The 25,677-nt window shown below is 45.8% G+C and overlaps 1 protein-coding gene across 4 annotated transcripts in view; it reads right to left on the reverse strand.

Annotated features, from left to right (window-relative positions):
• SAXO1 (stabilizer of axonemal microtubules 1) overlaps positions 1-25,677 on the reverse strand; it is a 90,668-nt gene that overhangs the window by 15,583 nt on the left and 49,408 nt on the right. For 2 of the 4 annotated variants that reach the window (XR_011254387.1, XR_011254386.1), the window contains exons 4-6: positions 15,696-16,523; positions 13,749-14,007; positions 12,258-12,360 (exon numbers count right to left, since the gene is read on the reverse strand). Coding sequence is in view for 2 of the 4 variants with exons in the window: in XM_069576636.1 (XP_069432737.1) it covers positions 15,523-16,523 (1,001 nt within the window). In the remaining 2 variants the exon portion in view is untranslated. Of the gene's footprint in view, positions 1-12,257; positions 12,361-13,748; positions 14,008-15,132; positions 16,524-25,677 lie in introns of those variants that run through there. The other 2 variants (XM_069576636.1, XM_069576637.1) reach the window with 1 other exon arrangement.

A 25,677-nucleotide genomic window follows, 5' to 3' on the forward strand; every position in this document is an offset into this window, starting at 1 on the left:
TCTGTGTCCCTCATTTTGTTCAATGAATGAGCTGTGATTTAAGGGCTTCAAGATTCAGAGTCAGAATGCGTTAAATGTGAGTGAAAGCAGGGAAGGTTACGTATGTCCTATACTGCCAATTAGGAAAACATCGGTGTTGATGCAAGCCTTGAAGTAAATAATGAACAGTTGAATACCCAAGGAGTTCTACCAACCCTCTAAGGTTAATCTAAAATTACTGTCTGCCCCTCACATAGCCCTCCTGTCCACCTGAAGATGCTTTCACAGGTCACATTTGTGTGAGCTGATGAGCCAAACCTTAGCTTCCTCCTCATAGCACCCCAAGGTTTTCAACTGTTTGTTGCCACCCCCAAAACTGGAAGGCAGGTATTTGCAACCAAGCCTCTGCTAAGAAGAACTGAGCCGCCACCTCCTCCATCGGCAAGAAGTTTACATCTTCAATCAGATGGATTCTGTGAAGCACCTGGTCCCCATCAACCACGTGTGTCACGCTTCTGATAACACAATATACAGATGTCACGCACCTCTGCATTTTCCAAAGGCAAAATCCATCTTCAACCGACCATTTCCCAGGCTGCTCCTACAGATGTGGTTTATATATGTATAAACAGAAATTAAATGTGTAGTTTTTATGTGAGTGAAGAGAAAGCAGACAGTGGGGAATGGTTCTCCTGCCGAACATAAATAATGTTTGCTTAAGCAGAATGTTGAGGAGGGCCTGAGAGATAGCACGGTCAGCGTCCAGACCAGAAAGCATGCCTGGGAAACCTGCCTGCCTCTCCGAGATGACATAAACAGCCCTCCTCCAGGCCTCTGTGATGGCCAGGGGTGACCTCGTTCCAAATCCCACAAAAGAGAGTAGACAAGCTGTGAACAACCTAGTTGCCAGGTGAGCAACTCTAGGAAAGCTTGAATGGTCAAGGCAGGGAGGCAAGTGAGTCATGAGCTTGGTTTCTTCCCTCAATTCCCACCACCATTTTTTAAATAACAATGAAAGGGCCAGGAAATGACTTGGCTGAGGTCAGCTGAAGGATGGTGAAGTCGGTCGTCGGTCATCCAGGTGGCCCGCCCCCGCAGCCAGAGCTCAGCACATCACAGTGCCAGACACAAAGCAGGCGCTAGGCTCATGGGCCAGTCACTCCTGAGCCGCCTTTCTTCACCTGCACTGGCCCTCCCCACCGGCGCGAAAACAGGCAAGGTCACCAGCTGAGAGCACACCCCCTCGACCTGGACCCTTCTGCACTGTGAAGTTCCTGGGCCCAGCTGGGATGGAAAACCATCGACCTGTCCATCCAGGCCTAGCAGGCCTCACTCTGCTAGCCCCCACCAGGCAGTCCTGTCTCGTCTCATCTCATCTCCTTCTCCCTCATCTCTTTTCGCATTACATACCTTTCCATTCCCTCAGAGTCTGACCAACTCTGGCTACACACCAGCTCTGTGCCAGGCCCAGGCCAAACCCTGAAAACACAGGGGTGAAAGCCTCCTCCCTGTCTTGAGCCCGAAGGAGCTCAGAGTCCAACCAGGAAAGCACATACATCCCACCACAGATGCCAGTGCATCCTGCTCCTCCACGTTTGGGGAACTCTCCAGCTGGTTTTCTTCCTCATTTGGTTCTTTCCGCAGTCAGCAGGCAGGGGCTGCTTCTTTTATTCCTGACTCTCCCACTGGGGCTTTTGCAAAGGCATCCTTGAATCTGTTCTGTCTCCTCCAGTTCACTACCCATATAGCAGCCAGAACTAATGTAATATTGCCTACATCAACATAAACTGATGGCTGTGTGCGAAATAGGCTTAAATCATACCCTAAGGCCAGCTAGCTAATCATAAATCTATTCTCTAAAAGTGAGCACTGCAAGCATTTCAAATATTGTTACCTTAATCTGCACCAGAGGGTATGTTAATTACACAAAGTTCATTAATTACACATCAGTGAAATTAGTTGTATTGGCAGATTGGAAAGGGCACACAAGCACCACAGCCCTTATATAAATAGTCTAAGTATCCAGCAAACCCAACAGCCTGGAGCTCCAAGTCTACCCCTCAACTCCCACCCAAGTCTTGCTTGATCTAACCAGAGAAGGTTTTGGCTGATCTTACCATAAGAACATCACCAACTTGATGGACATGAGTTTGAGTGAACTCTGGGAGTTGGTGATGGATAGGGAGGCCTGGCGTGCTGCGATTCATGGGGTCGCAAAGAATCGGACACGACTGAGCGACTGAACTGAACCGTAAGGACATCCACCTTGGAATAACCGTCAGAGTGCCTAGGGCTGGAACAACAGGACTTACTCAAGTTCACAGAGCACTGGGCCAGTTTGTGGGCATTTATGCTCATACCTGATCTGCCTCCCTGGTGGCTCAGATGGTAAAGAATCTGCCTGCAATCCAGGAGACCTGGGTTCAACCCCTGGGTCAGGAAGATCCCGGGAAAAGGGAGTGGCTACCCACTGCAGTATTCTTGCCTGGGAAATCCCATGGACAGAAGAGCCTGGCGGGCTCCAGTCCATGGGGTCACAAAGTCAGACACAACTGAGAGACTAACACACAAGCCTAGTATCAGAATTTGGTGTGAGGTTGTTTCCACTGAAACACACCACCTTAAGAAATGAGGTGGTGTAGGTGGAAACTCAGAGCTCCAGCCTTTTTTTTTTTTAATAATTTTATTTTTAGCGGTGCTGGGTCTTGGTTACTTCATGGGCTTCTCTCTAGTTGCGGTGCTCGAGCCTGTTGTTGCAGTGGCTTCTCTTGTTGCGGAGAACTGGCTCTAGGGCGTGTGCGCTCAGTCGCCGCAGCTCCCAGGCTCTGGAGCACAGGCTCAACAGTTGTGGTGCATGGGCTTAGCTGCTCGGCGGCACGTGGGATCTTCCCAGATCAGGGATCGAACCCGTGTCTCCTGCACTGGCAGGTGATTCTTCACCACTGAGCCACTAGGGAAGCCCTCCAGCCTCTCCTGGTGGAGCTCCTATTTTCCCAAGATAACTTAGAAATTATTGGTCAGCCAAATGGCTTAAATTCACTGACCAAGAAATCTCAAAAGACGATTTGGGTTACACCAGTCCTCTGTTCTAAAGCCTTCTACACCTTCCTACGGTCGTCAGGATAAGGAAGAGACTCGGTGAAATGCCCGAGGCGCCCTGCAGCAGCCCCGCCTCATCTCCAGGTGACTGACCTCAGCTCCCAGGAGACTCCATGTTCCATCTTCCTTCCCCTTCTCACCTTCCATGAGCCACGGAATGCCAACCACCACAGCCACCACCACTTACTCCTCACTTGTGAGTTGTCTTGGCACCCAGGGCAGGGAAAATACGGAGGCTTTAAGATGTTTGCTTCTTAAAGATTTCCTAATTTTACGGTACTTTCCCCCACTGCCTTGCAGCCAAGGTAGAAAGCTGAGGCTCTCAGTCCTTTGTCAGCCCACAGAGATACAAAGTCAGGGCCAAAGGTAGGAACGCTGTGTTCACAAAGCATCTCTCCCCACTCTGCCCCTCTTCTCTTCCCTCATCACACACATCCACTTATTTCAGGGCCAAGTTTGGACTTGTGGCTGAAAAAAATAAAATGACGATTATTTACCATACCCCCTTCTTCTAAATAGATTGGCTGCCCACAAATGCTTCTTGTTTCACTGAAAAGATGATGATGGGCGAAAATAAAGACCACAACCAAGAGAAGATGACACTGTGTAGCCCTATAAAAGGATGAAGAAATCCTGAAAGACAAGATCTGGGGGACTGTGGCTGGAGAGGCTGGGGAAGAGGAGACAGTGGAGCAAAGTGGGAGGTGAGGGAGTCCCACATCATCAAGATAGTCACAAGCTCCAGGGAGCCATCACCATCTTCCAAGCGGACTCCCATCCTCCTCCTCCCTCACAGCACCTAACACAATTATAATTACCTGTCCAATCCCGGTGCCTGGGAACTCAGAAGACCTTTCTTTCTGTACTTCAGGAAAGAACCCAATCTCCCTAAAAGTTGTAGGGGAGAAAGGAGGACAGAGGACACATTTCTAGAAAACCCTAGGATGCCCCAGTCACCCCTGGGCCACACTGGGTCCACAGTGGTGAGTGGAAGTGCCAGGCCCGCCTGGCTGCAAGGGCCCCACTACACCTCACTGCCCATGTGAATGATGGTCCCACACTCAGACGTCCCAGCCCAGCCTCCTCGACCTCAGTGGATGGCAGCTCCATCCTTCCAGTCACTCAGATCGCAGGTTTGGAGTCATGCTTGATTCCCTCTTCATCTCACTCTACATTCGGTCAGCCACTCCACGTGGTCTACCTTCGGAACGTGCCAGGATGGGCCACTTTTCTCACTGCCCCCAGCTCCACCAGCCAGCCATCTTTCTCTAGGTAAGAAGCCCCCTACCAAGCCTGCTGTTAGCCTGGCCCACTGCTGCCCCCTCAAAGCCCGCGACAGGGTGACCACAGTGACAACTGTAATAGGAACCTGATGCAGGCACCTCCCCGTTGCGGGTTCAACACTGGCTCGCCTTGGCGTAAAAGCCCGATTCCCAGCAGCGGTCTCTGCACTGGCCTGGCGCTGGCCTCAGGACCACTCCCTGGACACACCTGGACCGAGAGATGCTCATGTCAGGGGCCTGCGCTCCAGCTCTTCCTAAACACCCTCCTCTCTTCCTTTGAGGCTCTCAAGTCTCCCTTCTCAGTGAGACCCACCCCAACTACTCCATTCAAGACACCCTGGGCCTCCCAGAACTCCCAGGTCCTCTGAATCCTGATGACCTTTTCCTTTCACCATGTCTCTGATCAACCTTCTAAGTTACCATACATATGATACTTTTTATCATGTGTTTATTATTGCATTATATATTATACATTATTAGATACACTTAGATATTTGTTGTTGTTTAGTCACTAAGTCATGTCCAACTCGTTCGCAACCCCCGTGGACTATAGGCTGCCAGGCTCCTCTGTCCACGGGATTTCCCAGGCAAGAATTCTGGAGTGGGTCACCATTTTCTTCTCCAGGGAATCCATCCAACCCAGAGGTCAAACCCACATCCCCTCCATTGGCTGGCAGACTCTTTACCAGTGAGCCGCCACGGAAGCCCACGTTAGTCATACAGTATATTTATTCCTGGGTGTTTGTGTCTCCCCGACTAGACAATAAGCCCCCGAAGGGTAGGATCTGCATCTTCTCTGTTTACTAACCAGCCCAAAGCATCTAATAAACATTTTCTGAAGGAATGAATAAATCTACGTATGCACGTATGAACAGAGGGCAGGAAAAGGAGGAGAAGTGTGGCCAGTGCTATGACAGATGGGGCATCCTGTCCCTCCTGGTGCTGGAGCTAAGACAGCGGTTGTGGGGCAGAGGGGAGAGGGAGGCATATGTAGGGAGAGGAGGCGCATATGATGCGACGTGTGGAGGGAGAAGGCAAGGTTCCTGAGCAACCACCCACCAGACAAGGGACTCACTGGATGCCAGCTCGTTGAGAAACTGGAGAACGCCTACAGGCTGCCTGGTTGGGTCCCTCGGAGGTGCCCCCAGGGCAGGAAGGTGGTGAGAACTGCAGCTGACCCAGGAGTCTGGGGAAAGGGCTGCACACTGTCATAACCTCAAGTCAGATGGACCCCTGGGGCAGCCGGGCAAGCAGAGGCAGGACATACAGCCATCACCAGAGGCCAGGACACTGCCTCCCTTTGAGAGCTGATGACAAAACCAACACAGTAGATGGACTGTATGTTAGCAGATCACAAGACGAAAATATCTTTTTCCTTGGAAAATCCCAAGGGATCTTTTTCTAGAGTCTAAAGTGATTATTTTAGACCGAAAGTTTAAAATGTAAAAAATCTCTGCAAATAACCTTTATCTCTGGATGTAATCATTCCTTTTTATATATTTGACTTGTAAAGCAAGCGAGCATCATGGAAAGAAGTCCTATTGCAACTTAATCCATATTTTTATATCTGTGTGTGTGTGTGGTGTGTGTCCAGAAATAATTCGTAAGTCTGAATGCTAACTCAGTACTAGGTACAGTGAAGAATCACTCATACAGACATGGTTCTTTCAACCTTATTCTTTCAGAAGCCACACCTGCAAACTGAATTGCCCCTTAAAAACATTCCAGGGGCCTCCCTGGCAGTCCAGTGGCTGTTTCCTCACTTCCAACGCAGGAGAGCATGAATTCGATCCCTGGTGAGGGAACTAAGGTCCCACATGCTACACAGTGTGGGCAAATAAAAACGTTTTTTACATAAAGCATCCCAAATTGTGTTCTTTTCTCTCACCCTCCAGAGTCTCTTGCCTCTATCTAGCTAGCATCCTCTTTCCTCCAAATCCAAGGCATCATTCAAAAACATCTTTGCTGTTCACAAGGTGTTTTTTTTTTTTTTTCCCCCACAAATGTCATTTTCTCCAATGTCCTGAGCAAGGCTGTGAGTAATTCGCCAAATTGCTTAACCTATCTGAGCCTCAACTCCCTGGACAGGAGAATAACAAACACAGAAGGGTTGTGTGTGGATAAAATGAGGTGGTGTGTGCTGGTGCCATGGGAAATTGACACAGGAGACACACACTTACGTCCACTGTCCCATGCGTGAACTTTCCCAGGTTCCTTGGCCCTTGCACTTGGCTATGCCATAACCTTCTATTCATCAAGAAGCCAAACAGCCTCAGTGGATGGTAAGCAGGATGTTTCAGCACTCAGAGCTGACCCCGAGGCCCAGCAGAATCCACTGGCTTTCTGCATCATCAAAAAAAGGTCCAACCACATGTTTGCAAGCATGTGTTTTACTACATGCTAAACTTCTTTGAAAAACAATGTACAATGATCTCTTGGCAGTGTTTCTCCATGGATGCTCAAATGGGTCTTGCGCAACAAAAGGACTCTGTTGTCAGAGTTGGAAACTATTGTTTCCGGCTCAGCATCCATCCCTTGCTCCCTGGAAACCACATCCCAGTTTTCTTTGGGGCAGCCCCCTCATCCCAGCCCTCCTACAGTTCATGTAGTTTGCATGGGATTGACCCCACACGTGTATACACTGCTCAGACCAGGGGTGCCAGGGTGATCCTGGCCCAGAGAATGAGTATTTTCCATCTCCCTGGCCAGGGCCATCAGTTCAGGGATCAGCATGAGACTTAGCCAAGCAAGAGAGACTCAATTCAAGGAAGTTTACTAGAACCACTGGAAAGGAGAAGCACTTTAGCTAAAATGATGCTGTAAACTCACAATTGCTGGAAACTGCCATGTAGAAAGGGCCTCTGCCTGAGAAGGCAATGCAGAGGAAAAGAACGCTCCTATCACAGCATTCAAGCCCCTGGATCCAGCTATGCCTGAAGGCCACAGACAAAGCTCTAGACGGCTCAACAAATACTCTTTTTTAGTTTGCATACTTGTAATTACAAGAATGCTAATTCACAGCCTGGAATATACAAAGTTAAACAAGGTGCCTTTACTATAGAAAGTGAAAGTGAAGTCACTCAGTCAAGTCCGACTCTTTGCGATCCCGTGGACTGTAGCCTGCAGACTTCTCCGTCCATGGGATTTTCCAGGCAAGAGTACTGGAGCAGGGTGCCATTTATAGGGCTTCACAAAGACTTCAAAGGATCAAAATGCATCATGCATCTCCAACAGGAGGACATAATAGGCAGCCTCTCCCTGATCTACATGTCCAATGAACATATTTGAAGACCATATCCCAGGGCTGGTATTCCACAGAAAAGACATTGGGCTGATACACATTACCTGTAAGTTAACCTTATATTAAAATACTCCAAATCTCCATTCCCTTATTATTCTGAGACAAATGGGAATTTATTTTTCCAACATTGTTGATGCATTTACCCAGACTTTAAAAATGTGTATGATTTTTTCTTTTTACTAAATTGGGGTCATATGCACAAACCGTGGTATATTTTCCAGACTCAATAACATATGTATGCACATATGTGTGTGTGTATTATACTGGGATGATTCATGAGCTGCCATGCTTTTGAATACTGCATTTCTCAATAGTCTTTTTTTTTTTTTTTTGGCCGCTAGTCCCAGTGCCAAGCTATTAGTTGTCAGAGCTTTCTGTTCTAAATGTGTCGTACCAGCAGCAGTCTTTCATACTCTTCTGTGGGCTAGTAAACAGGGAAAAAAACTCATTGGAAGTCTGTCTGTTTAAAAAAAAAAAAAAGTGGAGGAGAGGGGCCAATATGCTGAGTGAGCGTTGTGTGAAGTACCTGAGTTTCCACACATGAAATGCATGTCAATGACTTTGGCAGCTTACAAGACGCTTATTTCCAGGTCTTGCCTCAGTTTTGGACAGCTGAAGTTTCCAAATAACTGACCTCTGAATGTTAAGAGGTGTTACAATGCTTAGCCAAGAAGAGAGTCCCTCCAAGTCAACAGTAAGCACTGTGCCCTGCTTAGAAACTTTCAAGTGAAAAGTTTTGTTGTTTTTTTAAGCCCAAGAGAGCCTCTTGTCCAAAAAATTCCATTTCTTAGTTTATAAGTCATTCACTGGCATAGATATGTCAAACTGCAGTCATTTTACAGGCATTTTGTCTGCCTTAAGTAGCTGCTTGCCTGTTTAAAGGGTGGTTGTAGGCTCCTCCATTTTCTGCTCCCGTAACATGAAATGGCCTTCCCAGATGGCACTAGTGGTAAAGAACCTGCCTGCTAATGTGGGAGACGCAAGAGATGCCAGTTCAATCCCCAAGTCGGGAAGATCCCTGGAGGAGTGCATGGCAACCCACTCCCATATTCTTGCCTGGAGAATCCCATGAACAGAGGAGCCTGATGGGTAGTACAGTCCATGGGGTCACAGAGAGTTGGACATGACTGAAGTGACATAACATGTCTGCTTTGGGGTCACACCACATCATTGAAAGAACAACCTTGGTCCTGATGAGGTAGGCAGGTCACAGGTATACAAACAGGCTGTTTGGTTTGGGCAGCAAAAGCCCAAGAAAATTAGTGTTTGAGATTCAGCCACAGGAGTGGAAAGTTCCTGAATCCTTTCAGTTAGCATCAAGCTGTGTTTGCTGCCACGCCTCGAGACCTGACAAGGAAAAACCATCAGTATGTCTCATATCAGCATCCTAGGGCCCAGAGGGGAGAAGGCAGTGGCACCCCACTCCAGTACTCTTGCCTGGAAAATCCCATGGACGGAGGAGCCTGGTGGGCTGCGGTCCACGGGGTCGCAAAGAGTCGGACACGACTGAGCGACTTCCCTTTCACTTTTCACTTTCATGCATTGGAAAAGGAAATGGCAACCCACTCCAGTGTTCTTGCCTGGAGAATCCCAGGGATGGGGGAGCCTGGTGGGCTGCCGTCTATGGGGTCGCACAGAGTCGGACACGACTGAAGCGACTTAGCAGCAGCAGGGCCCAGAGGCAGGGACCCAGGCACCTGTGGCCCAGAAGTACGACTCAAAGAGGAGCCCAGCTTAGCGCTACCCTGATGCTTTTTCCAGAATCCAGAGCACATGTTCTGAAAGGTTCACAGTCTCCTAGGCTCCCCCAGGGCACCCTCAAAGTGGGGAGCGGACAAACACCTGCTCAGCCAGCCACGTGGAAACTCTGAGCTTGTCTGGCCAAAGGAAACGCCTCTGCTGGCCCCCACCCCCAGCACGTATGCTCAGAAGGGCCTCTGTCCTCCGCTTCAAGGTCTGAGGACCAGATGTGCGCCTGGGTGATGGCCTGGCAGGTCTGAGGAGCCAGGGGGCCATTTAATCCTCAATTAGGACCTATACACCCCACCAGCCCAGCTACTTCCTCACGACAGCTGCACCGCTAAAAAGCCCTTTTGGAGAATATGGATCTCTCGGTGCATCTTCAAGCCCTAAATGACCAGATCGCCAAAAGAGAGCACCCCTCTGGGAAGGGTCTGTTGTGCTGATCCTATTGCCTTTGAGCAATCTGCTCCCCTCCTGCGTTACAGGTAGAAGTGTGGAACAGGGTGGGGAGGACAGCTGCTCTGTGTACATTACTGCAAATACTTTTAGGGCAGTGTGACTACAAATGAAAAGGTGTTTGGAGACAGAGCAGGGAGTACTGGCTCCCTCACCACACTCAAGCAAGGCCCTGGCCAGGACTGATGCTCCTGGTGTCAGAACTGGGCTGTGGTTTCTGCTTCAGTAGAGGGCTCTCTCTGGGCCCCCAGACCCTCCTCCATGAAACCGCTGGCGATGTCTGAAAGGGGGAAGAAGGACAGCAGCTGGGGCCGAGGATGGAGTGGGAGAATGCTGTCCAAAGCCATATGCACAGCCTTGGGGAACAGCCTGGGGTTTAGAAGGTAGCGGCCCAAGATCCAGGACGCTCTTCGCTGCAAACTAGTTGACCTGGTACTTACTCAATGCTGACTGCCCACGCTTACCTTTCAGTCCCTTCAGCGGAAAAAGTCACCCTCCAGGTGCACTTTCCAGTGGAGAGGACCCCAAGAAAGGCTGTTAGTCTTGCTCCACCTTCAGTGGGCTCTCTGCCCAGGCAAGTGGGGGCTGCCAACTCGAGCTCATCTCCAGCATGCCCCTCACATACACCGTTCAACTCTTTCAAGCAATAATGAAATTATAAAATACCATAGTGAAGAAGACGGGAGGAGGGCCATCAGTGAACAAGGGTTTTCAAGGAAATGGAAGAAGACAGGAGAGAGACAGTAGAACAATGACTGAGAAGCGCGGAGAGGACAAGCCCAGAGTAAAAACGCCGCAGGAATGTCGGGGCTGATGAGGAGTGGGCCTGACAGGCAGAGTCTGGCAGGAGCTCAGGACCTGAAATTGCAGGAGCCATAGAGAGCAGAGGGGCAAATGGTGTAAAAGTGGGGACTGCTGAAAGAATCGCTGACAACGGGCCCTGCCTTCCCCAGCCTCTAGTCACTGTCTGGCCTAAGATCTTGGGGCCAAGGAGAAAAAAAGGGGGGCCCATCTTCAAAGACATTGACTCCTGTGGAAATGCAACAAGCAGTAGACTGGAGATTCTTCAAGCTATCCTTAGTGCTGTGTTTCTATCATAATTGGGAGGCCAACTGGAAAGGGGGGGGGATCCTGATCTTCAAAAAATACAAGGGATGTGCCAGAGTCTTTAACCACACAGGCAGTCCTCATTGTAAGGTGAACCAGGGAATGAGAGGTGCCCTGGCCACCTAGGCTGCTGACACGAGGCTACCCTGTGCAAAGCACAGACAGGAAGACACCATCACTGGGAGTGGCACATCCCAGTAGATGCCCCCGGTCACCATATCACAGACCAGCAGGCCACACTCACTCCACCAGAGTCTCCACACCAACTAACCCCACCACCTCCAGCCCATCAGCCTCACCTTGCGATCCCACTTTCTTCGAACAGAATAGAGCTTTCCCATCTTTGAACTTTAAAAGCCCCGCCTGTTTGCTTCTCCAGAGTCTCAGCCCAGAGCATACTGGATTGTGCACTGGAGCAGGCTCCCTGCTTGGCCATACTTTTCTGTTTGCATTTGATTTCTGGTCTCTAATAATTTTTCTTTTATAACATGCTGAAAGCCTTGGAAACCCTGGAATGTGGTAGGTGATTAAGCTCCCACTTCATTCCCACAAGTGAGAAAGGCATGAAATAAATTATGTGTGTGTATTTCAAGAGAAGACAATGTGTCTGAAGTCTTCCATCATCAGAGTGTGTTGAATAGGATGCTATGGGGTCTTAGAGCAGTGTGCGCACACATATGCGTGGGTTTCCATAACTGTAAAAGAATCTTTTTCCAACAGTCTCTTATATGGGAGCCCAATACATAGAACTGATTACAAGAAGCTGCCACGGGAGAGCCTGGCGGGAGAATCAAGGCCCCATCAGCTCAGATCACTGTCTTTTCCTTTCTTGTGGCCCAAGCAATGTTCTTAAATGACATTTCCAGGCAGCACAGTTATCAACCTCAACTCAGAACAACTAAATGAACTATAAGAAAAAAAGGAGGTATTTAAAACTATGTAAGATATACAAAATTTAAAATATGAGCCGTGGGACTTTCCTGGTGGTCCAATAGTTAAGAATCCACCTGCCAGTGCAGGGGACACAGGTTCTACCCCTGATCTGGGAAGATCCCACATGCTGCAGAGCCGCTGAGCCCATGAGCCACAACTACTGAGTCTGCACTCTGAGCCCATGCTCCACAACAAGAGAAACTGCGGCAATGAGAAGCCTGAGCCCCAGACCCAGAGGACAGAGCCTGCTCGCTGCAGCTAGAGAAAGCCTGTGTGCAGCAGTGAAGCGCCAATGCAGCCACAAATGAACAACTATTTTAAAAATAAGTAAATAAAACATGAGCAGTTGTCCTTACCTGCACACTTGTAAACACTGACCAATAAAATCACAGGTAGTGTCAGCAGGCAGAATTCAGCCATCGTCATCTTCATCATCACCACCATTGTTGTCAGCCTCATCTACATTTAATAAGTGAAAGATAAGCCATGCCTAAGTGATTGATATATACTCAATCATTCGATCCAAACCACAAAACCATGAGACCAGTATTATCCACATAGTAAAGAATTTGACCAAGGCCCCATAGCTAGTGGGTGACAAGGACCAAGATGCAAACCGAGGTCTGCTGGACTCTCCGCATATGCTCTTGGCCATTGCGTTCCACGAGCACCCATGAAAGCCACTTGTGTCCTTCTTTATGTATTTTATGAATTTATTTGTATTAACTACTGTCATAAGAAGGACTGAGAGTAGGGAGAGCCAATTCCTCAAGTCCTAGAGAGACAGATAAGGCAGAGCTGCCCTGGGTGGGTCATCTAGCCTGGAGTCGCCATGGAGATGATCCCAAATGTCTCGGAGAAAGGGCTTAGAGGAAGTTTCTCACCCCAAGGGGACTCAGCGCTCCTAAAAGAGTCAGATCTATCAATCTTTCTTCAGTTTCTTCCCTTCCTACTCATCAGAAAAGCTTATTAGTTTTGACATCACCATCCACTCTCATATAACTATATTAAGAAGGGGGAGAGAAGGAAGGGGTGTAAAAGAATTAAAATACCCAATCTACCAAAACAGACTAGGTCTAAAATCAATGAGTCAACGGACACCAGTATAACACACACACTCACTCTCACTCTCTCTCTCTCATTCTCTCTCACTCACTCTCTCTATCTCTCTATCTCTATCTCTATCTCTCATACAGGGGCTTCCCTGGTGGCTCAGAAGGTGAAGAATCCACCTGCAATGCAGAAGACTCAGGTTTGATCCCTGGGTTGGGAAGATCCCCTGGAAAAGGGAATGGCTACCCTCTCCAGTATTCTTTCCTGGAGAATTCCATGGACAGAGGAGTCTGGCAGGCTACAGTCCACGGGGTCTCAAAGAGACACGACTGAGCGATTTTCACTTTCATACTAATATATTAGTATATATACTATGGACTTCCCTGGTGGCTCAATGGTAAAGAATATGTCTGCCAAGAAGGAGATGTAAGTTCAGTTCCTAGGTTGGGAAGATCCTCTAGAGGATGAAATGGAAATTCACTCCAGTATTTTTGTCTGGGAAATCCCACAGACATAAGAGCCTGGCGGGTTACAGCCCATGGGGTCACAAGAGAGTTGGACACAACTTAGCAACTAAAACAACATTATTAAGGAATTTGAGGGAAAATATTAGCAGAAACAGATCCAATTATTTACAGTTGTTCCCTGGGGAAGTTATAATAGAGACTAAGGGGTGGCTGCTTTAGAGAGTGCTGCCGTTTTATAAGCATTTTAATACCATTTAGTTTTTCAAATCAAGTGCCAATATTCCTTTGATCTGTGAAAAATGATGAAACAAAAATAATAAAACCTACCCTCCTAAGTGGCCTCCTTTAGTTTAATGGCCTCCAGAAAGGAGTTCAGACAGAGACAGTACAATTTGATGTGGTTGGTGGAGCCATGAGATCTGAGTCACTGCAGATGGGAGGTGCCTGGTGTTGAGTCAAGAGCCCTGGATCTTGAAACAGAAGACCTGGGTTCCAGTCTTGGCCTTGGTGCTCCAAGCTCTGTGGCCTTAGGCAAGGTGCATCGTTTCTCCGAGCTTCTTTATCCCATAAGGGCAGTCATCCACACCTGATACAGCCAAGAGGATTAAATGCCATAAATCCCAATCCAGTGACGCAAACTAACCTCACGGTAAGAAGACAGTGAGTGGGGACCTGAAAATCTGGGCCAGGGAGGCGACAGCCATGGAAAGACAGACTTGAATAAGAGATGCAGGCTTCTTGACCATGAACCAGGCAGTGAACTAAAATTTCCTCTCCCCTCCATGCTGTTCCCCAGTTCTCTGATACCATGGAGTATATTTTAGGATTCTACAGACTCAAAAGAGAGGCAGATAACCCAAGCGTCAATCTGCATCCCCCTGGGTGAGGCTCACACAGACCTTGAACCCATCTGATCCTTGCCTGGGCCATCTTGAACAAAGCCCCTCCTTGATTCTTCCTAATTTAAAAAAAAAATTTCTCCAAATTACTTAACTCTAGGATCAAACCTTAGGCCCCAAAAAGGAACCTCCAACCCTTTCTCCATTATCACTATGTCACACTTTGTGAGAGGCCTGGTCATAGCTGTCATTTTAGGACAAGCGGGTCCAGGCTTCCCAGGAATCAGCCCAATGTGCGGCCATTTTTTCCAGGTTCTGAGCATTTAGAAGAGCTCATAGCTTAAGGGCCAGCTGCCAACTGCCTGGTTGCCAAGGGCTCCCTTTCTCCCGGCCGCCACCCCCGCTTCCCGGACTCAGAGCCTGCACTGGTTTGGGAATGAGAGAGGTCTGGCAGTCCACGCTTTCCTAGCACTGCCATAGAACCTTGTCCTTTCCCGCCATCTATCTCTCTTTTGAGTCTGTAGAACCCTAAAATATACTCCATGGTAGCAGAGAACTGGGGAACAGCATGCAGCGGAGAGGAAACTTCAGTTGAGTGCCCGGTTCATGGGCAAGACTCACGACAAGACTCATACCCCATCAGACAACACTGCTGTTACTGGTATGTCATGATGTAAAGAGGTAGAAAGATGCCCTGTGAAGCAGCCCTGGGCAGAGAGGCCCCAAAACAAGACTCCAGATCAGGCCTGAGGCACCCCTACCAGGATGAGGAGGCAACAAGAGACTTAGGCTCAAATATCCCCAGAGGTCGCAAGAAACACGGCCTGCTCTCTGCGTAGACAGCACATGGCGTGAACACACAGACCTGCAGATTCAAACCCCCCAAAATGAAGTTTATTCTTTGGCACTTCATACTTGGCAAGGGATGATCATAATGTCAATGTATACAATGATTAAACTAGTAAAATACATCTGGATGGGAAGGAAACCTCAGAGACCAGCTTTGATTCCATGAGCACAGGGTAAAGGGGCCAAGATGGGGAGACAGCAGAGGGAGGGTTAGGGGACTGATTAGCCAGTGATTAAATGTCATTTTTCTTGAGTCAAGTGATTCTTGTTTTATTCAAGTGTCCAGGAAACAACGATGAAATTTTTTTTTCAGTTTTGGGGAATTCTTTTTTTTTTCTCTTTTGGTCCAATGAATAGCTCAACCATATGATTTTATAAGTATTGTGCAATTCCTAAATTACAGCCTTTAAAAATCAGGCTGACACTGTCAATTCCTGCTGGTTGGGATTTTCTGAATCACCTACAGAAAAACGGCTGCTCCGCCGAGAGCCTGTCTGAGAAACGGGCCGGTATATTCTGTGCCCCAAAGCATCTATTTCCTCAAAGATGTAGCCAGGAGGCTCAGGGTATGAAGCCAGGCACCTACTCATTTCCTTAGGAGTAAAGCTGATGGTGTATGTGGTCTGGCCCTCCACAGGGATATTTCCTCGGGGCCCAGACCAGACGGGCTTGCAGCTTTTGGTCATCATGGGCAGGTGGGGCACATAGTGGGTTCGTGTGGTGGTCAGGCAGTCCAAGGGCTCAGTGGGAAGGTTCAGCTGGGGGATGGGCTTGATTGGCTCTGTCCGCGTGCTGGCCCACTGCTTGTAGTCCTCTTTGGTCGTGGTGGAGCCTTCAAAGCGGCCACCCTTCTTGACCGAGAGCACAGGTCGGCAGGACTCAGCTGGGGCACCCTTAGGGTACGTGTAGTGGGCTTGCACAGTTGTCAAAAGGTCCATCTTCTCTTCAGGAGGGACATACATGGCAGGAGGTTTGGAGAACACCTGGGGCGTTGGCCAGGCTTGGTACTTATCTCTAAACTCAGTGGTGTTGGAAAATGGCGTGTCGAGCCCACAAGGCCTGGCAGGTTTCAAGCTCTTGGCTGGCTCCCCCATCAGACCCCGGTATGACTCTTTGTGGGTGGTGAGGCTTTCAAAGGGGATTTCACAGGGTCTGAACTTCTCTGGCTCATGCACAAAGCGCTTCTCCAAGGGGTGGGGCACGTAGCTCATCTTGTAGTTTGTCAGATCCTCCAGGGGGATGTTACAGAGCTTGGGCACAGCTGGAGGCTTACAGCTCCTGGTGTTCACCAGGCCCTTCATGGAATAGTCGTCCTGCTGTGTGGTGCGACTATCAAACTTGGTTGATGCTGGCCGGTAGTGGTGAGGTGGACGAAGCAGCTCTCGTCTTGGTTGGTTCCAGGGTAAATAGTCAGCTGAAAATAAAGCAGAGGCGGTGATTATTCATAAATCCCATCACTCAACCTGCATGTATTCCCAGAAGCCACAAGCCAGTCTTCAGGGAGATGTTTCAGGAGACAGAGGAAAACCAGACTAGATCCCTGCCACCACCTCAACCAAGGGTTTAATGTTTCAGCTTTGTGGTATTTGCAGATTATTGTGCAGCAGAAGGCTTCCCAAGTGGTGCTAGTGGTAAAGAACCCGCCTGCCAATGCAGAAGATGTAAGAGATACAGTTTCGCTCCCTGGGTCAGGAAGGTCTCCTGGAGGAGGGCATGGCAGCCCACTCCACTATTCTTGCCTGGAGAATCCCCATGGACAGAGGAGCCTGGTGGGCTACAGTCCATGGGATCACAAAGAGTCAGACACGACTGAAGTGACTTAGCACGCACACACATGCAGAAGAGACTAATTTATAGGAGTCTCATCACACCCACAGTGCTGCATGTGGGGACTGTAGAGGGTCCAGGGCCATGAGTGGACCCATGGAATGGACTCCAACTGCTGGTTTTCCCTTATCCAAGAACAGTTCCATTCCTCTAAGGGAAGGTGCCCTTGTGAATCAGCAAAGAGTGACTGAGCCACCAGCCAGACCTGCTAGGCCTCCTGGTCATCCATGGGGCGATTGCCATCATGTTGCTATCATCACACATACACTCCACATACATCAAATATGGCACTCCAGGGGAATAAGGGGCACTGCGCTGGCTAACCAATTCTGAATCCACAGGGAATTCTCTTGCCTACAACTTTACAAAGAGAACAAAAGTAGTCTTTGAGGTATATAGCCAATACCAGTGGAGTCCACAGGCACACTTTTTTTAAACAGCTTTCTTGAGGTATAATTCGTATAAATGTAAATGTACCATTTATATTTATAGAAATATAAAATGCACCATCTTACGCACATAATAATTTCTACAGAGTTGTGCAACAATTTATAATCAAAATCTAGTTATGCTGAATCCCTTGCTGTACCACATAAATTAACAAAACATCGTAAATCAACTATACTTTAATAAAAAGAATTTTTTTTAATCTAGTTATAGAACATTTCCATCACCACCCTAAAAATCTAATCAAGCCAATTTGCTATCTTCATTCTCATCCCTGGGCAATAATTAATCATTTCTTGGTCACTCTAAATGTGGCTTTTCTGGACATTTTCTATGAATGGAATTGCACAATATATAGTGTTTTGTATTGGCTTCCTCCACTAAGCATAACGTAAAGGAAGTCCATCCCTGTCGTAGCATGCACCAGTTGACTCCCTTTTATTGTTGACTAGTATTAGAGTAAATTTTGTTTATCCATTCTTCATTTGATGGGCATTTGGATTGTTGTCATCATTTCGTTATTATGAAAATTTCTGCTAGGAACATTTATAGACAAGTGTGTGTGAGGCTACATCTTTTCATTTTCCTTAGGTAGATACCAAGAAGCAAAATTGCTAGGCTATATGTTTAGTTTATGTGTAACTTTTCCACATACCGCAAACTTTTCCAAAGTGGTGCGTGCCACTTCACATTCCCACCAAGCAATGTATGAAAGTTCTCATTTCTGCACATCAACACTTGTTATCATGATTTGTTTTTTAATTATAGGCATTCTATAGTGGGTGTGTAGTGGCATCTCATTGTATTTTAATTTACATTGCCCTAATGATTAAAATTTTTGAGTATCTGTGTATGTGCTTGTTTTTGACTGTATAGAGCTTCTCCATCTTTTCCTGCAGAGAATATAACCAATCTGATTTTGGTGTTGACCACCTGGTGATGTCCATGTGTAGAGTCTCCTCTTGTGTTGTTGGAAGAGGGTGTTTGCTATGACCAGTGCATTTTCTTGGCAAAACTCTATTAGTCTTTGCCCTGCTTCATTCCACATTTCAAGGCCAAATTTGCCTGTTACTCCAGGTGTTTCTCGACTCCCTACTTTTGCTTTCCAGTCCCCTATAATGAAAAGGACATCTTTTTTGGGTGTTCTAAAAGGTCTTGTAGGTCTTCATAGAACCGTTCAACTTCAGCTTCTTCAGCATTACTGGTTGGGGCATAGACTTGGATTACTGTGATACTGAATGGTTTGCCTTGGAAATGAACAGAGATCATTCTGTCGTTTTTGAGATTGCATCCAAGTACCACATTTCAGACTCGTCTGTTGACCATGATGGCTACTCCATTTCTTCTGAGGGATTCCTGCCCACAGTAGTAGATATAATGGTCATCTGAGTTAAATTCAAGCATTCCAGTCGGTTTTAGTTCGCTGATTCCTAGAATGTCAACATTCACTCTTGCCATCTCCTGTTTGACCACTTCCAGTTTGCCTTGATTCATGAACCTGACATTCCAGGTTCCTATGCAGTATTGCTCTTTACAGCATGGGACATCACCAGATGGTCAACACCAAAATCAGATTGATTATATTCTCTGCAGCAAAAGATGGAAAAGCTCTATACAGTCAACAAAAACAAGACCAGGAGCTGACTGTGGCTCAGATCATGAACTCCTTATTACCAAATTCAGACTGAAATTGAAGAAAGCAGGGAAAACCGCTAGACCATTTAGGTATGACCTAAATCAAATCCCTTATGATTATACAGTGGAAGTGAGAAATAGATTTAAGGGCCTAGATCTGATAGATAGAGTGCCTGATGAACTATGGAATGAGGTTCGTAACACTGTACAGGAGACAGGGATCAAGACCATCCCCATGGAAAAGAAATGCAAAAAGGCAAAATGGCTGTCTGGGGAAGCCTTACAAATAGCTGTGAAAAGAAGAGAGGCGAAAAGCAAAGGAGGAAAGGAAAGATATAAGCATCTGAATGCAGAGTTCCAAAGAATAGCAAGAACAGATAAGAAAGCCTTCTTCAGTGATCAATGCAAAGAAATAGAGGAAAACAACAGAATGGGAAAGACTAGAGATCTCTTCAGGAAAATTAGAGATACTAAGGGAACATTTCATGCAAAGATGGGCTCGATAAAGGACAGAAATGGTATGGACCTAACAGAAGCAGAAGATATTAAGAAGACACGGCAAGAATACACAGAAGAACTGTACAAAAAAGAGCTTCACGACCCGGATAATCACAATGGTGTGATCACTCATCTAGAGCCAGACATCCTGGAATGTGAAGTCAAGTGGGCCTTAGAAAGCATCACTACAAACAAAGCTAGTGGAGGTGATGGAATTCCAGTTGAGCTATTTCAAATCCTGAAAGATGATGCTGTGAAAGGGCTGCACTCAATATGCCAGCAAATTTGGAAAACTCAGCAGTGGCCACAAGACTGGAAAAGGTCAGTTTTCATTCTAATCCCAAAGAAAGGCAATGCCAAAGAATGCTCAAACTACCACACAATTTCACTCATCTCACACGCTAGTAAAGTAATACTAAAAATTCTCCCAGCCAAGCTTTAGCAATATGTGAACCGTGAACTTCCAGATGTTCAAGCTTGTTTTAGAAAAGGCAGAGGAACCAGAAATCAAATTGCCATCATCCACTGGATCATGGAAAAAGCAAGAGAGTTCCAGAAAAACATCTATTTCTGCTTTATTGACTATGCCAAAGCCTTTGACTGTGTGGATTACAATAAACTGTGGAAAATTCTGAAAGAGATGGGAATACCAGACCACCTGACCTGCCTCTTGAGAAATATGTATGCAGGTCAGGAAGCAACAGTTAGAACTGGACATGGAACAACAGACTGGTTCCAAATAGGAAAAGGAGTACGTCAAGGCTGTATATTGTCACCCTGCTTATTTAACTTATATGCAGAGTACATCATGAGAAACGCTGGGCTGGATGAAGCACAAGCTGGAATCAAGATTGCCAGGAGAAATATCAATAACCTCAGATATGCAGATGACACTACCCTTATGGCAGAAAGTGAAGAGGAACTAAAAAGCCTCTTGATGAAAGTAAAAAAGGAGAGTGAAAAAGTTGGCTTAAAGCTCAACATTCAGAAAATGAAGATCATGGCATCCGGTCCCATCACTCCATGGGAAATAGATGGGGAAACAGTGGAAACAGTGTCAGACTTTATTTGGGGGGGCTCCAAAATCACTGCAGATGGTGACTACAGCCATGAAATTAAAAGACGCTTAACTCCTTGGAAGAAAAGTTATGACCAACCTACATAGCATATTCAAAAGCAGAGACATTACTTTGCCGACTAAGGTCCGTCTAGTCAAGGCTATGGTTTTTCCTGTGGTCACGCATGGATGTGAGAGTTGAACTGTGAAGAAGGCTGAGCCCCGAAGAATTGATGCTTTTGAACTGTGGTGTTGGAGAAGACTCTTTTAAGTCCCTTGGCTTGCAAGGAGATCCAACCAGTCCATTCTGAACGAGATCAGCCCTGGGATTTCTTTGGAAGGAATGATGCTAAAGCTGAAACTCCAGTACTTTGGCCACCTCATGTGAAGAGTTGACTCACTGGAAAAGACTCTGATGCTGGGAGGGATTGGGGGCAGGGGAAGAAGGGGACGACAGAGTTTGAGATGGCTGGATGGCATCACTGACTCGATGGACGCAAATCTGAGTGAACTCCGGGAGCTGGTGATGGACAGGGAGGCCTGGCATGCTGCGATTCATGGGGTCACAAAGAGTCGGACACGACTGAGTGACTGAACTGAACTGAACTGTTTGTGCTTGTTAGCCATTCATTTGTCTTTTTGGTAAAATATCTACCCAAATCTTTTGTCCATTTTTTAATACAGTTGTTTGTCTTATTTTTGAGTTACGAGTTATTTTTGTATTCTAGACTACAAATCCAATGCCAGATATGCGATTTGTAAATATTTTTTCCCAGTCTGTCACTTACCTTTTCGTTTTCTCGCTGGTATGTTTTAAAACACACGGAGATTTTGAATTTTTATAAAATTTACTTTTTTTCCCTATGTCTTAGTTTAAAAGATTAAAATTTTTAGCTCTTACATTTAGATCTCTGATCCTTTTTGAGTTAAATTTTTAGTATGGTGTGAAGTAAGGTCTAAGTTCATGTTTCTGCAAGTGGATATCAAATTATCTCAGCACCATTTGTGAAAAAGACAAATTTTCAGCTACTTTGGTTTGATTTTCATAAATAAAATTTAGAATCATACCATGCCAATTTCTGCAACAACAAAAAACCTGCTGAAATTTTAATAGGAATAGCACTGAATCTATAAATAAATTTGGGTGGAACTGCACCTTAAACTGCATTGAATCTTCAATCTACAAACATGGATTCTCACTACGTATTTTGATACTATCTCTCATTCTACAAGGCTACCATTACCCTGATAACCAGATAACCAAACCAGACAAAGCGAAAGCGAAAGTGAAAGTAAAGTCGCTCAGTCATGTCTGACTCTGCGACCCCATGGACTGTAGCCTACCAGGCTCCTCTGTCCATGGGATTTTCCAAGCAATAGTACTGGAGTGGATTGCCATTTGCCAAAAAGGAAATTACAGTGATACCAATATCACTGATAAACATAGATGCTAAAATCCTCAACAAAATACTGGCAAACAGAATCCAACAACACATTAAAAGGATCATATACCATGATCAAGTGAGGTTTATCCCAGGGATGCAATGCATATACTGATACTTCAGTATATGAAAACCAATCAATGTGATATACCACATTAACAAACTAAAGGATAAAAACCATATGATAATCTCAATGGATGTAGAAAAAATTTTCAACAAAATTAAACTAATTTATGATTAAAAAAAAGAAAAACTTTCCAGAAAGTAGGCATGGGGGAACCTATTCTCAATATAATAAAGGCCAGATACAACAAACCCACAGCAAACATTATTCTCAATTTTTGAAAAACTGAAAGCATTTCTTTAACATCAGGAACAAGATGAGGGTGCCCACTCTCACCACTATTATTCAACATAGTTTTGGAAATTCTATCCACAGCAACCAAAGAAAAAGAAATAAAGGGAATCCAAACTGGAAAAGAAGAGGTAAAACGCTCACTGTTTGCAGATGCCATGATACTACACATAGAAAATCCTAAAAATGCCACCAGAAAACTACTAGATCTATTTCAATAAAAAATTTAGTAAAGTCACAAAACACAAAATAAATACACAGAAATCTCTTGCATACTTATACACTAACAACAACAAAATCAGAAAGAGAAGTTAAGGAAACAATCCCATTTATCACTGCAACAAAAAGAGTAAAATACCTAGGAATAAACCTACCTAAGACAAAAGAGCTATTTACAGAAAACTATAGACACTGATGAGAGAAATCAAAGATGACAAAAACAGTGGAGAGAGACACCATGTTCTTAGACTGGAAAAATCAATACTGTGAAAATGACTATAATACCCACAGCAATTTACGGATTCAGTGCAATCCCTATCAAAATTACCAGTGGTATTTTTCACAGAGCTGGGACAAAAAAATTTATAATTTGTACAGAAACACGGAAGACCGCAAACAGCCAAAACAATCATGAGAAAGAAAAATGGAGCTGGAAGAATCAGGCTCCCAGACTTCAGACTGTGGTTATTGCTTAGTTTCTAAGTCATATCCAAATCTTTGTGATGCCACGGATTGCAGGCTTTTCTGTCCATAGGGTTTTCCAGGCAAGAATACTGGAGTTGGTTGCCATGCCCTCCTCCAGGGGATCTTCCCAACCCAGGGATCAAACCCATGTCTCTTATGTCTCCTGCATTGGCAGGAGGGTTCTTTACCAATAGAGCCACCTAGGAAGCCTTCAGACTATACTACAAAGCTACAGTAATCACTATAGTATGGTACTGGCAGTTTTTTCTTTTTAATTGATCTTACTTTTAGGCCTAAATTCCTGAGCTACCCTCTATCACAGGATAGTTTAGTAATCTGCCTCTGATTAACCAGAAGTTATATGTAAGCACCCTCCTCCTAGTGGCTCAGACAATAAAGAGTCCACCTGCAATGTGGGAGACCTGAGTTCAGTCCCTGGGTGGGAAAGATCCCCTGGAGGAGGGCATGGCAACCCACTCTGGTATTCTTGCCTAGAGAATTCCCATGGACAGAGGATCCTAGTGGGCTACAGTCCATGAGATCACAGACTTGGACACGAAAGAGTGACTAAGCACACATACTTAGGCACCTTAAGCCACTAAGGTTTTCACCATTTGCTAATGAATCTGTGTGTGAGTTGGAGAATATAGTCAAAGACTGTACAGTTTGCAACTTTTTCCCAGCTTTTATTTTCTGCCAGGCTATCTCATATCTCCTCTGCATATGCACCAGGCATCATGTTCAGCCAAGAAAGATGAGTGAATACCTAGACCCTTTCTCTGATCTCTTGAGCCTGCACACTGCCTTGCCCATATGCACAGTCTTCCAGACCATCAGGAATATGTATGAGCTTATCAAGGCCCACCTCTGAGTCTGTCTCATTCTCTGAGTCTCTTTGGTAAATTTCTGACTGATCTACTGGTCTGTTGCTTGTTTCAAGTAGTACTGCAACCTCAAACTAACCGCAGAAGCTGTCTTCTCTAATTTTTTTTGCCATTAATGTCACTATTGTTTTTACTGAATTGCCTGAGTACGCACTTTTCTCCAATCAGCCCCCACTGGCAGTAAAGTTGCTGGTTTTCGCAGCCTAGCCTGCCCAAAGCAGAACTACCACACAGATGGAACTTGAGGGAGGGGTGATGGAAGCAGCCCCAGGATAAAACACCACACACTCCCACTGTTCATAACATGGTTTAGTAGTTTGTCTGGAATAAATGGTTCTCAATTTGTTGTACCCCTTGGGTTGAGTTCCAGAACCCTAAAATGGTTGGTTTTTACTGTTTTGTCCAGTTTTATTGTTGCTTTTTTGGGGAGAGAATTTGTCAAGTTCGTCATTCTGCCACGCTGTAAGTCCTGACATCCCCACCCCCAGGCACACTCTTAAGCTTATTTCAGGCTAATAATACTACCAACTATTTATTTTAAATTGGCTTCATTTTAATTGAAAATCTAATCTTTCTCCAAGAGCTATTAATGGCTCTATCAGCATCTTGAAAGCATTAGGGGGCCTTAGAGGGAACCATCTTGCTGAATATAAACCACATGTTTCCCCCTCAGACTTCAAGCCTCACTGAAATGAGGGTATCTACCTGTAGATGCCTATACACTGCCTCAAGGTACATGGGAGTGGGTAGGACAGGGTTTTCTGGGCCTCTCCTGTGATGGATGAAGTGTTAAGAAAACAGGTTCCTAAACTGAGAGTTGCCTCATATGATTTCTGATACCCAACAATACAGTGGAAACCACATTATTATCCAACCTCCTAACTTCCTCCACCCAGCGTATATTACAAAAAAACCTCAGAATTCCACATGACAAACTATTCACATGCCTGAAAAGCCATCAATAAAAGCCCTTCAGGGCCAGGGTGTCATGTGCATAATTGGCAAGAACCTCTTTAAAAGGGATTCCATTCAATAATGTGTCTTAAAAAAAAAAAAAAAAGAAAGAAAAGAAAAGAAAAGCTAAACCTAAAGCTGAGCATCAAGTAATTACACTCTCAATCTTTCCAATTGCACAGTGTTTTGAAAATGTTAAAATTACAACCAAATGCTACTGGAGCAAATTTTACTAGTGGTTTTCTGGAGGCCAGTAAAGGCACTGGCCATAGAGAAAAGTCTGCATATTTTTCCTATGCAACAATAGCAAGCAGAGCATATAGACAGAATAGAGATGCACCCATTGAAATACATCTATTTAATGGCCTTGATCTTTGGTTTCTACCCCACCTTCCTTTTGGAAGGAGAATCAATGTATAGACATAAAACCATAAACACTGCTGCAGAAGACTTATTAAGGCAATACTATTTCCATAAGAGAAACAAGTCATCACATGAGCGATCAGCCAACAGATAAGGCAAGGATGTGGCCCCTCAAATATGCATGAGGCTGTGCAGGAGGCAAAGAGCAAATGTCCCAGGTCTTCCCCAGGCTTCACTCCTGCCCTTGGCTGGCACCCACCGAGAAACAGACCTGGTGGGAATATGTGCGACTGTAATGCCAAACCATGTCACCAGGAGCCCTTGTAAGCAGAGATCTAGAACTATTCGTTCACTTATTACCTCACTAAACACATCTTCACCGCAGCATCCCCTGTGCTAAAAGCAGAAAATAAATGTTTGGC

Source organism: Ovis canadensis, chromosome 2, assembly GCF_042477335.2.
Source record: "Ovis canadensis isolate MfBH-ARS-UI-01 breed Bighorn chromosome 2, ARS-UI_OviCan_v2, whole genome shotgun sequence".
NCBI lineage: Eukaryota > Metazoa > Chordata > Mammalia > Artiodactyla > Bovidae > Ovis > Ovis canadensis.